The sequence below is a fragment of the Anomaloglossus baeobatrachus genome, chromosome 4, assembly GCF_048569485.1.
Source record: "Anomaloglossus baeobatrachus isolate aAnoBae1 chromosome 4, aAnoBae1.hap1, whole genome shotgun sequence".
Lineage (NCBI taxonomy): Eukaryota > Metazoa > Chordata > Amphibia > Anura > Aromobatidae > Anomaloglossus > Anomaloglossus baeobatrachus.
Genome location: NC_134356.1, coordinates 44758323 through 44771243, shown reverse-complemented (window position 1 = coordinate 44771243; position 12921 = coordinate 44758323). Strand labels below are relative to the sequence as shown.

The following is a 12921-nucleotide window of genomic DNA, read 5'->3' as shown; positions in this document are numbered from 1 at the left end:
TGTCAGCGCTGAGTAACACTACAATATACTTTATAATGGAGCTCGGCCCTTATATAACTGTATTTAATTTAGCAAACCAGTTTCTATTGGTGCCTCACACAGCCAAACAATTAGGAGCAGGGTGTGATTACATATGCAAATAATTATATTCTTAGTCCTATAGTAAAAATAAATAAATAAATGCAATCCCTCCAGTTACTTGCTCCCCGACTATGGGGTCACTGGAGGTCGCACAGGACAGGGGACAATATCAGACAGATTTCTCTGCTTGCGGTCACTCGCAGCCTCCCCTCTCCCCACAGACAGGACACAAAACTGTTCAGGCTGCTCCCTGTACAGGGCACCAAGAATATGAAAAGGACTAGGCGCAGTCAGAGTTTTAATAAAAACCTGTCCTCATAGGTCCAGGAATGGTACAAGCGTCCACTTTCTGCAACTTGCCTTCATTTTTAAGTGGCAGGACACTCTTCATCAGCAATCTGCCAGCACTATAGGAGCTGGTACTTCCTTTTTCACACTTCCCAGCAAACATTACTCCTGCCACTGTCTAATTGCTTGCCTGCCCTGTACTGAAAGCCTGATTCTACATTATCCATGTATGCAGTCTGATACATAGGAAAGGAGAGACAAAGGACCCGCCCCCACTACCCGCGCAAAGACAAAAAGCCGTCCCCACTACCCACGCAAACACAAGGACCCGCCCCCACTTCCCGCGCAGACCCAAAAAGCCGCCCCCCACTTCCCGCGCAGACCCAAAAAGCCGCCCCCCACTTCCGCGCAGACCCAAAAAGCCGCCCCCCACTTCCCGCGCAGACCCAAAAAGCCGCCCCCCACTTCCCGCGCAGACCCAAAAAGCCGCCCCCCACTTCCCGCGCAGACCCAAAAAGCCGCCCCCCACTTCCCGCGCAGACCCAACAAGCCGCCCCCCACTTCCCGCGCAGACCCAACAAGCCGCCCCCCACTTCCCGCGCAGACCCAACAAGCCGCCCCCCACTTCCCGCGCAGACCCAACAAGCCGCCCCCCCCCCCCCATTGCCCGCGCAGACCCAAAAAACCGCCCCCCCCATTGCCCGCGCAGACCCAAAAAACGCCCCCACTACCCGCGCAGATGCAAAAAGCCGCCCCCACTACCCGCGCAGACGCAAAAAGCCGCCCCCACTACCCGCGCAGACGCAAAAAGCCGCCCCCCCACTACCCGCGCAGATGCAAAAAGCCGCCCCCACTACCCGCACGAACGCAAAAAGCCGCCCCCCACTTCCATAATCAGTCTCTGACTCAAGTGAACAGCAAGCTATACAGAAGGGAGACAACTAGTGGTCAGCAATGTGAATTGACTTTTAAGGGGTTATGACATACATATAAAACGATTTGCAGAGGCCCAAAATAATGATTTACCAAGTTGATCGGCATTTATATCAAGTCCAATGCAAACTATGCAGGGTTGGATGATCAATAACACGGTCCGCATACTTTGGTGTTTACAAGGAGATATGTGCTGCCAACAATGATGCATATCAGGCAGCACAAGAGATCTGATCGGCTAGTCGTTGCTATTAATACATAGGCCCAGTGATCAGGAATGAGTTCTTATGGCCACTGACCGGTCACTTTAGTGAAGCCTTCAGGGACCGGAATGTGATCCGTGGGACCTTCACCAATCAGCAGAACAGCTGTGCTGCGTCCGACATGTGGCTACCCCATCCCAGTCACTTAAACAAAACCAATCTGCAACCATCGGCCATACGTATCCCTGTATATTCTCGGATGTCCCCCCCGTGCAGGGGAACCAGGAGCATGAGCCCCGACAAAACGTACCCACATAATGCAGGTTGAGCGCCAGGTACTTGTACTGGAAGAGAGGGTTGTTGTTGAGGTTACTTCTTTGGATCTGCTGGAAGAAGGAGCTGACGTCCCACCGGTACAAGACGTCTAGCAGCATGATGCTCGGCACGCGCAGGGCCACATTCAACATGGCCTCCAGTTTCTCTTTTGCGCCCATGCTGGTTCCCTTTGGAGCAGATTAAAGGCAAGCTGCGGAGAAAAAAAAAAAAAGCACAAACATTGGAAGTGTTAATGATCACACAAACAGATCGTCAGAGGATTACACGGCTCTATATATAGCGGGGAGAAACCTGCGCACTACTATGTTTAGCATCGCCGCAGACACCCGGGGAATTAGGAGTGCCGCCTGAGCGTAGGTGATCCTATTATAAGGAACCATTGATAACCTGAAACGTCCGGGGACACCGGGCGGGATACAGCATATATACCCTCAGGGTAACCGTCCGCACCTCTGGGACCATTATCAAAAAGGATGCCAGTGTCTAAACTAATATACTCAGGGTCCTGTGCTTTTTCCTCCACCATGCTTTACACTGCAAGTGTTTTGTTTTTTTTCTTTACACTTTAAATGGGGTATTCCCACAGGGCTGGAGGTTATAAGTTTATAGTGTTGTCTACGGCTGAGCACAGATGGCAATAGCCTGAAGAGAAATCATGACGTGGTTCCAGTGTGGTGCGATGCCTCCATGTCTTATCTCCCACAGACACATCACAGAGGAAAGTTCAAGGAGGCCTCCGGCGTAGGTCAGCGAGATAAGGGGCCGTCTGCACTCACCGCTCCCATCCAAAGAGCACCAATGTGTCCATACAAGAGATTAGTTTTATATTTTAAGCCTGGTGGCGGCAACAATCAGAGGTTTCCCGGGGTTACCTCCTCAGATGAGCGGCAACAGGGGCCCAGCGGCAACAGGGGCCCAGCGGCAACAGGGGCCCAGCGGCAACAGGGGCCCAGCGGCAACAGGGGGCCCAGCGGCAACAGGGGCCCAGCGGCAACAGGGGCCCAGCGGCAACAGGGGCCCAGCGGCAACAGGGGCCCAGCGGCAACAGGGGCCCAGCGGCAACAGGGGCCCAGCGGCAACAGGGGCCAACGGGTCTGCTGTTCACTAGTGAAATATAATGCAGCAAGCGACGGCCGACGTGACGCTGGAAACTGAGCGCAGGCTGCTAACTCAGAGGTTACACTCTGGAGACGCCTGACCCAACAATAGAAGGGCACAAAGATTAAAGAGAACGGAAAATCCCAGACATAAAACAAACAGTTATAGAGATCAAACACGGAGCGGTGCAGACAGGTAGAGCGGCACAGAGCCATCACCTGCCCATGCCACGGCCCCCCCACACACACCCCGGCCATGCCACGGCCCACACACACCCCGGCCATGCCACGGCCCACACACACCCCGGCCATGCCACGGCCCACACACACCCCGGCCATGCCACGGCCCACACACACCCCGGCCATGCCACGGCCCACACACACCCCGGCCATGCCACGGCCCACACACACCCCGGCCATGCCACGGCCCACACACACCCCGGCCATGCCACGGCCCACACACACCCCGGCCATGCCACGGCCCACACACACCCCGGCCATGCCACGGCCCACACACACCCCGGCCATGCCACGGCCCACACCCCGGCCATGCCACACACACACACACCGGCCATGCCACACACACACACCCCGCCATGCCACGGCCCACACACACACCCACACCCCGCCATGCCACGGCCCACACACACACACCCCGGCCATGCCACGGCCCACACACACACACCCCGGCCATGCCACGGCCCACACACACACACCCCGGCCATGCCACGGCCCACACACACACACACCCCGGCCATGCCACGGCCCACACACACACACACACCCCGGCCATGCCACGGCCCACACACACCCACACCCCGGCCATGCACGGCCCACACACACCCCGGCCATGCCACGGCCCACACACACCCCGGCCATGCCACGGCCCACACACACCCCCGGCCATGCCACGGCCCACACACACACACCCCGGCCATGCCACGGCCCACACACACACCCCGGCCATGCCACGGCCCGCCCACACACACACACACACACACAGTTCCATATCTCAGGCCTCTGTACTCTTTCTCCTACAGAATACACAAAAGCAGCAGTGCGGACAATAAGACCAAGTGCACCAACATTTGGCCTTCTTGGTCCTCCCTTCATATTCCGCACACGTAGCTGCATTATTGGAGGTCTCTCGTCTTCAGGATCCCTAAAATCGGCTCCCTCTCTACTCACCCCTGTAACGGATATTGGGTGTAACAGCCCTAGAAGTCAGCATCCGGGTGTAAATCACCCCAAGACTCACGGGGTAGGTTACACACAGAGAAAAAGCAAAGTTCAGATACACTGTGCGATGGGGGTCATAGGGGAGGTGCAAATGTTGAAAGCCAGATGTTGGATGCACGGCGCAGAGGGCCCCCCCCCCTCTCATAGGTCGCAAGGCGCAGGGCCCCCCCCCCCCCCTCTCATAGGTCGCAAGGCGCAGGGTCCCCCCCACCCTCTCATAGGTCGCAAGGCGCAGGGCCCCCCCCCCCCCCCCTCTCATAGGTCGCAAGGCGCAGGGCCCCCCCCCCCGCCCCCTCTCATAGGTCGCAAGGCGCAGGGCCCCCCCCCCCCCCTCTCATAGGTCGCAAGGCGCAGGGCCCCCCCCCCCCTCATAGGTCGCAAGGCGCAGGCCCCCCCCCCCCACCCCTCTCATAGGTCGCAAGGCGCAGGGCCCCCCCACCCTCTCATAGGTCGCAAGGCGCAGGGTCCCCCCCCCACCCTCTCATAGGTCGCAAGGCGCAGGGTCCCCCCCCACCCTCTCATAGGTCGCAAGGCGCAGGGTCCCCCCCCACCCTCTCATAGGTCGCAAGGCGCAGGGTCCCCCCCCCACCCTCTCATAGGTCGCAAGGCGCAGGGTCCCCCCCCACCCTCTCATAGGTCGCAAGGCGCAGGGTCCCCCCCCACCCTCTCATAGGTCGCAAGGCGCAGGGTCCCCCCCCACCCTCTCATAGGTCGCAAGGCGCAGGGTCCCCCCCCCACCCTCTCATAGGTCGCAAGGCGCAGGGTCCCCCCCCACCCTCTCATAGGTCGCAAGGCGCAGGGTCCCCCCCCACCCTCTCATAGGTCGCAAGGCGCAGGGTCCCCCCCCACCCTCTCATAGGTCGCAAGGCGCAGGGTCCCCCCCCACCCTCTCATAGGTCGCAAGGCGCAGGGTCCCCCCCCACCCTCTCATAGGTCGCAAGGCGCAGGGTCCCCCCCACCCTCTCATAGGTCGCAAGGCGCAGGGTCCCCCCCACCCTCTCATAGGTCGCAAGGCGCAGGGTCCCCCCCACCCTCTCATAGGTCGCAAGGCGCAGGGTCCCCCCCACCCTCTCATAGGTCGCAAGGCGCAGGGTCCCCCCCCACCCTCTCATAGGTCGCAAGGCGCAGGGTCCCCCCCACCCTCTCATAGGTCGCAAGGCGCAGGGTCCCCCCCCACCCTCTCATAGGTCGCAAGGCGCAGGGTCCCCCCCACCCTCTCATAGGTCGCAAGGCGCAGGGTCCCCCCCACCCTCTCATAGGTCGCAAGGCGCAGGGTCCCCCCCCACCCTCTCATAGGTCGCAAGGCGCAGGGTCCCCCCCACCCTCTCATAGGTCGCAAGGCGCAGGGTCCCCCCCACCCTCTCATAGGTCGCAAGGCGCAGGGTCCCCCCCACCCTCTCATAGGTCGCAAGGCGCAGGGTCCCCCCCACCCTCTCATAGGTCGCAAGGCGCAGGGTCCCCCCCACCCTCTCATAGGTCGCAAGGCGCAGGGTCCCCCCCACCCTCTCATAGGTCGCAAGGCGCAGGGTCCCCCCCACCCTCTCATAGGTCGCAAGGCGCAGGGTCCCCCCCCACCCTCTCATAGGTCGCAAGGCGCAGGGTCCCCCCCCACCCTCTCATAGGTCGCAAGGCGCAGGGTCCCCCCCACCCTCTCATAGGTCGCAAGGCGCAGGGTCCCCCCCCACCCTCTCATAGGTCGCAAGGCGCAGGGTCCCCCCACCCTCTCATAGGTCGCAAGGCGCAGGGTCCCCCCCCACCCTCTCATAGGTCGCAAGGCGCAGGGTCCCCCCCCACCCTCTCATAGGTCGCAAGGCGCAGGGTCCCCCCCCACCCTCTCATAGGTCGCAAGGCGCAGGGTCCCCCCCCACCCTCTCATAGGTCGCAAGGCGCAGGGTCCCCCCCACCCTCTCATAGGTCGCAAGGCGCAGGGTCCCCCCCACCCTCTCATAGGTCGCAAGGCGCAGGGTCCCCCCCCACCCTCTCATAGGTCGCAAGGCGCAGGGTCCCCCCCACCCTCTCATAGGTCGCAAGGCGCAGGGTCCCCCCCACCTCTCATAGGTCGCAAGGCGCAGGGTCCCCCCCACCCTCTCATAGGTCGCAAGGCGCAGGGTCCCCCCCACCCTCTCATAGGTCGCAAGGCGCAGGGTCCCCCCCACCCTCTCATAGGTCGCAAGGCGCAGGGTCCCCCCCACCCTCTCATAGGTCGCAAGGCGCAGGGTCCCCCCCACCCTCTCATAGGTCGCAAGGCGCAGGGTCCCCCCCACCCTCTCATAGGTCGCAAGGCGCAGGGTCCCCCCCACCCTCTCATAGGTCGCAAGGCGCAGGGTCCCCCCCACCCTCTCATAGGTCGCAAGGCGCAGGGTCCCCCCACCCTCTCATAGGTCGCAAGGCGCAGGGTCCCCCCCCACCCTCTCATAGGTCGCAAGGCGCAGGGTCCCCCCCACCCTCTCATAGGTCGCAAGGCGCAGGGTCCCCCCCACCCTCTCATAGGTCGCAAGGCGCAGGGTCCCCCCCACCCTCTCATAGGTCGCAAGGCGCAGGGTCCCCCCCACCCTCTCATAGGTCGCAAGGCGCAGGGTCCCCCCCACCCTCTCATAGGTCGCAAGCGCAGGGTCCCCCCACCCTCTCATAGGTCGCAAGGCGCAGGGTCCCCCCCACCCTCTCATAGGTCGCAAGGCGCAGGGTCCCCCCCACCCTCTCATAGGTCGCAAGGCGCAGGGTCCCCCCCCACCCCTCTCATAGGTCGCAAGGCGCAGGGTCCCCCCCACCCTCTCATAGGTCGCAAGGCGCAGGGTCCCCCCCACCCTCTCATAGTCGCAAGGCGCAGGGTCCCCCCCACCCTCTCATAGTCGCAAGGCGCAGGGTCCCCCCACCCTCTCATAGGTCGCAAGGCGCAGGTCCCCCCCCACCCTCTCATAGGTCGCAAGGCGCAGGGTCCCCCCCCACCCTCTCATAGGTCGCAAGGCGCAGGGTCCCCCCCACCCTCTCATAGGTCGCAAGGCGCAGGGTCCCCCCCACCCTCTCATAGGTCGCAAGGCGCAGGGTCCCCCCCACCCTCTCATAGGTCGCAAGGCGCAGGGTCCCCCCCACCCTCTCATAGGTCGCAAGGCGCAGGGTCCCCCCCACCCTCTCATAGGTCGCAAGGCGCAGGGTCCCCCCCACCCTCTCATAGGTCGCAAGGCGCAGGGTCCCCCCCACCCTCTCATAGGTCGCAAGGCGCAGGGTCCCCCCCACCCTCTCATAGGTCGCAAGGCGCAGGGTCCCCCCCACCCTCTCATAGGTCGCAAGGCGCAGGGTCCCCCCCACCCTCTCATAGGTCGCAAGGCGCAGGGTCCCCCCCACCCTCTCATAGGTCGCAAGGCGCAGGGTCCCCCCCACCCTCTCATAGGTCGCAAGGCGCAGGGTCCCCCCCACCCTCTCATAGGTCGCAAGGCGCAGGGTCCCCCCCACCCTCTCATAGGTCGCAAGGCGCAGGGTCCCCCCCACCCTCTCATAGGTCGCAAGGCGCAGGGTCCCCCCCACCCTCTCATAGGTCGCAAGGCGCAGGGTCCCCCCCACCCTCTCATAGGTCGCAAGGCGCAGGGTCCCCCCCACCCTCTCATAGGTCGCAAGGCGCAGGGTCCCCCCCACCCTCTCATAGGTCGCAAGGCGCAGGGTCCCCCCCACCCTCTCATAGGTCGCAAGGCGCAGGGTCCCCCCCACCCTCTCATAGGTCGCAAGGCGCAGGGTCCCCCCCACCCTCTCATAGGTCGCAAGGCGCAGGGTCCCCCCCACCCTCTCATAGGTCGCAAGGCGCAGGGTCCCCCCCACCCTCTCATAGGTCGCAAGGCGCAGGGTCCCCCCCACCCTCTCATAGGTCGCAAGGCGCAGGGTCCCCCCCACCCTCTCATAGGTCGCAAGGCGCAGGGTCCCCCCCACCCTCTCATAGGTCGCAAGGCGCAGGGTCCCCCCCACCCTCTCATAGGTCGCAAGGCGCAGGGTCCCCCCCACCCTCTCATAGGTCGCAAGGCGCAGGGTCCCCCCCACCCTCTCATAGGTCGCAAGGCGCAGGGTCCCCCCCACCCTCTCATAGGTCGCAAGGCGCAGGGTCCCCCCCACCCTCTCATAGGTCGCAAGGCGCAGGGTCCCCCCCACCCTCTCATAGGTCGCAAGGCGCAGGGTCCCCCCCACCCTCTCATAGGTCGCAAGGCGCAGGGTCCCCCCCACCCTCTCATAGGTCGCAAGGCGCAGGGTCCCCCCCACCCTCTCATAGGTCGCAAGGCGCAGGGTCCCCCCCACCCTCTCATAGGTCGCAAGGCGCAGGGTCCCCCCCACCCTCTCATAGGTCGCAAGGCGCAGGGTCCCCCCCACCCTCTCATAGGTCGCAAGGCGCAGGGTCCCCCCCACCCTCTCATAGGTCGCAAGGCGCAGGGTCCCCCCCACCCTCTCATAGGTCGCAAGGCGCAGGGTCCCCCCCACCCTCTCATAGGTCGCAAGGCGCAGGGTCCCCCCCACCCTCTCATAGGTCGCAAGGCGCAGGGTCCCCCCCACCCTCTCATAGGTCGCAAGGCGCAGGGTCCCCCCCACCCTCTCATAGGTCGCAAGGCGCAGGGTCCCCCCCACCCTCTCATAGGTCGCAAGGCGCAGGGTCCCCCCCACCCTCTCATAGGTCGCAAGGCGCAGGGTCCCCCCCACCCTCTCATAGGTCGCAAGGCGCAGGGTCCCCCCCACCCTCTCATAGGTCGCAAGGCGCAGGGTCCCCCCCACCCTCTCATAGGTCGCAAGGCGCAGGGTCCCCCCCACCCTCTCATAGGTCGCAAGGCGCAGGGTCCCCCCCACCCTCTCATAGGTCGCAAGGCGCAGGGTCCCCCCCACCCTCTCATAGGTCGCAAGGCGCAGGGTCCCCCCCACCCTCTCATAGGTCGCAAGGCGCAGGGTCCCCCCCACCCTCTCATAGGTCGCAAGGCGCAGGGTCCCCCCCACCCTCTCATAGGTCGCAAGGCGCAGGGTCCCCCCCACCCTCTCATAGGTCGCAAGGCGCAGGGTCCCCCCCACCCTCTCATAGGTCGCAAGGCGCAGGGTCCCCCCCACCCTCTCATAGGTCGCAAGGCGCAGGGTCCCCCCCACCCTCTCATAGGTCGCAAGGCGCAGGGTCCCCCCCACCCTCTCATAGGTCGCAAGGCGCAGGGTCCCCCCCACCCTCTCATAGGTCGCAAGGCGCAGGGTCCCCCCCACCCTCTCATAGGTCGCAAGGCGCAGGGTCCCCCCCACCCTCTCATAGGTCGCAAGGCGCAGGGTCCCCCCCACCCTCTCATAGGTCGCAAGGCGCAGGGTCCCCCCCACCCTCTCATAGGTCGCAAGGCGCAGGGTCCCCCCCACCCTCTCATAGGTCGCAAGGCGCAGGGTCCCCCCCACCCTCTCATAGGTCGCAAGGCGCAGGGTCCCCCCCACCCTCTCATAGGTCGCAAGGCGCAGGGTCCCCCCCACCCTCTCATAGGTCGCAAGGCGCAGGGTCCCCCCCACCCTCTCATAGGTCGCAAGGCGCAGGGTCCCCCCCACCCTCTCATAGGTCGCAAGGCGCAGGGTCCCCCCCACCCTCTCATAGGTCGCAAGGCGCAGGGTCCCCCCCACCCTCTCATAGGTCGCAAGGCGCAGGGTCCCCCCCACCCTCTCATAGGTCGCAAGGCGCAGGGTCCCCCCCACCCTCTCATAGGTCGCAAGGCGCAGGGTCCCCCCCACCCTCTCATAGGTCGCAAGGCGCAGGGTCCCCCCCACCCTCTCATAGGTCGCAAGGCGCAGGGTCCCCCCCACCCTCTCATAGGTCGCAAGGCGCAGGGTCCCCCCCACCCTCTCATAGGTCGCAAGGCGCAGGGTCCCCCCCACCCTCTCATAGGTCGCAAGGCGCAGGGTCCCCCCCACCCTCTCATAGGTCGCAAGGCGCAGGGTCCCCCCCACCCTCTCATAGGTCGCAAGGCGCAGGGTCCCCCCCACCCTCTCATAGGTCGCAAGGCGCAGGGTCCCCCCCACCCTCTCATAGGTCGCAAGGCGCAGGGTCCCCCCCACCCTCTCATAGGTCGCAAGGCGCAGGGTCCCCCCCACCCTCTCATAGGTCGCAAGGCGCAGGGTCCCCCCCACCCTCTCATAGGTCGCAAGGCGCAGGGTCCCCCCCACCCTCTCATAGGTCGCAAGGCGCAGGGTCCCCCCCACCCTCTCATAGGTCGCAAGGCGCAGGGTCCCCCCCACCCTCTCATAGGTCGCAAGGCGCAGGGTCCCCCCCACCCTCTCATAGGTCGCAAGGCGCAGGGTCCCCCCCACCCTCTCATAGGTCGCAAGGCGCAGGGTCCCCCCCACCCTCTCATAGGTCGCAAGGCGCAGGGTCCCCCCCACCCTCTCATAGGTCGCAAGGCGCAGGGTCCCCCCCACCCTCTCATAGGTCGCAAGGCGCAGGGTCCCCCCCACCCTCTCATAGGTCGCAAGGCGCAGGGTCCCCCCCACCCTCTCATAGGTCGCAAGGCGCAGGGTCCCCCCCACCCTCTCATAGGTCGCAAGGCGCAGGGTCCCCCCCACCCTCTCATAGGTCGCAAGGCGCAGGGTCCCCCCCACCCTCTCATAGGTCGCAAGGCGCAGGGTCCCCCCCACCCTCTCATAGGTCGCAAGGCGCAGGGTCCCCCCCACCCTCTCATAGGTCGCAAGGCGCAGGGTCCCCCCCACCCTCTCATAGGTCGCAAGGCGCAGGGTCCCCCCCACCCTCTCATAGGTCGCAAGGCGCAGGGTCCCCCCCACCCTCTCATAGGTCGCAAGGCGCAGGGTCCCCCCCACCCTCTCATAGGTCGCAAGGCGCAGGGTCCCCCCCACCCTCTCATAGGTCGCAAGGCGCAGGGTCCCCCCCACCCTCTCATAGGTCGCAAGGCGCAGGGTCCCCCCCACCCTCTCATAGGTCGCAAGGCGCAGGGTCCCCCCCCACCCTCTCATAGGTCGCAAGGCGCAGGGTCCCCCCCACCCTCTCATAGGTCGCAAGGCGCAGGGTCCCCCCCACCCTCTCATAGGTCGCAAGGCGCAGGGTCCCCCCCACCCTCTCATAGGTCGCAAGGCGCAGGGTCCCCCCCACCCTCTCATAGGTCGCAAGGCGCAGGGTCCCCCCCACCCTCTCATAGGTCGCAAGGCGCAGGGTCCCCCCCACCCTCTCATAGGTCGCAAGGCGCAGGGTCCCCCCCACCCTCTCATAGGTCGCAAGGCGCAGGGTCCCCCCCACCCTCTCATAGGTCGCAAGGCGCAGGGCCCCCCCCACCCTCTCATAGGTCGCAAGGCGCAGGGCCCCCCCCACCCTCTCATAGGTCGCAAGGCGCAGGGCCCCCCCCACCCTCTCATAGGTCGCAAGGCGCAGGGCCCCCCCCACCCTCTCATAGGTCGCAAGGCGCAGGGCCCCCCCCACCCTCTCATAGGTCGCAAGGCGCAGGGCCCCCCCCACCCTCTCATAGGTCGCAAGGCGCAGGGCCCCCCCCACCCTCTCATAGGTCGCAAGGCGCAGGGCCCCCCCCCATAGGTCGCAAGGCGCAGGGCCCCCCCACCCATAGGTCGCAAGGCGCAGGGCCCCCCCCATAGGTCGCAAGGCGCAGGGCCCCCCCCCATAGGTCGCAAGGCGCAGGGCCCCCCCCATAGGTCGCAAGGCGCAGGGCCCCCCCCATAGGTCGCAAGGCGCAGGGCCCCCCCCCATAGGTCGCAAGGCGCAGGGCCCCCCCCATAGGTCGCAAGGCGCAGGGCCCCCCCCATAGGTCGCAAGGCGCAGGGCCCCCCCCATAGGTCGCAAGGCGCAGGGCCCCCCCCATAGGTCGCAAGGCGCAGGGCCCCCCCCATAGGTCGCAAGGCGCAGGGCCCCCCCCCATAGGTCGCAAGGCGCAGGGCCCCCCCCATAGGTCGCAAGGCGCAGGGCCCCCCCCCATAGGTCGCAAGGCGCAGGGCCCCCCCCATAGGTCGCAAGGCGCAGGGCCCCCCCCATCCCATAGGTCGCAAGGCACAGGGCCCCCCCATAGGTGACAGTGAAGCCCAGTGCAGAGGCCCCCCCCCTTTATAACAGTGTGTGGGACCCCCCCCCATAGATCGCAGTGCAGGGCACCCCCCATAGGTCGCACAGTACAGGGGCTCTCCCTTTGGAACAGTGTGGGCCGCCTATAGGTCGCACAGTACGGGGGGCCCCCCTATATAACAGTGTGGGCCCCCTATAGGTCGCACAGTGCGGGCCCCTATGCAGGCAGTGCACACACTGGTTGCCCCCGGCCCCTGCTCCGCTGCCCTGAGTTCAGGCTCCGGTCGTCCCTCCCGCCTCCCCTATCTACCTGTCTGCGTCTCCTCAGTGTCTCCCGGGATCCATAGCTGAGGCCTGCGGCCCGCTCTCCGCTCACGTCACACCGCACAGCGCCGCCTGCTGACAGCCTCTCCCGCCCGCCCTCTCTCCCGCACAGCGGGGCCTCTCCTCAGTCCGGGCCCCTCGTCCGAGCTCTTCTTTCTCACGGATTTTTCTCACGGATTTCCGGCGGCCACCACGATCCTCCGGGCCGCTCACATCCACATTCACAGCCCGCAACCCGCCCACAATAACAAACAGCGGCGGCACTGCGCATGCGCGCTCAGTCACCACGGCCAACCCCGCCCTCATACTGGAAGAGACGTGTGTCGTACAGCGCGCATGCGCATAACCAAAAGGATAGGCGTTTTAACCCTTCACCATCCGGTGATTTTCCATTTTTCGTTTTTATTTTTTTCCCCTT

The 12921-nt window shown here is 65.1% G+C and overlaps 1 protein-coding gene across 1 annotated transcript in view; it reads right to left on the bottom strand.

Annotated features, from left to right (window-relative positions):
* RNF145 (ring finger protein 145) overlaps window positions 1-12664 on the bottom strand; it is a 124610-nt gene extending 111946 nt beyond the window's left edge. The window contains 2 exon segments of the mRNA XM_075344288.1: window positions 1816-2031; window positions 12490-12664. Of these exon segments, the coding sequence (XP_075200403.1) occupies window positions 1816-1999 (184 nt within the window). The 5' untranslated portion in view covers window positions 2000-2031; window positions 12490-12664.
* Between the last annotated feature and the right edge of the window lie 257 nt (window positions 12665-12921).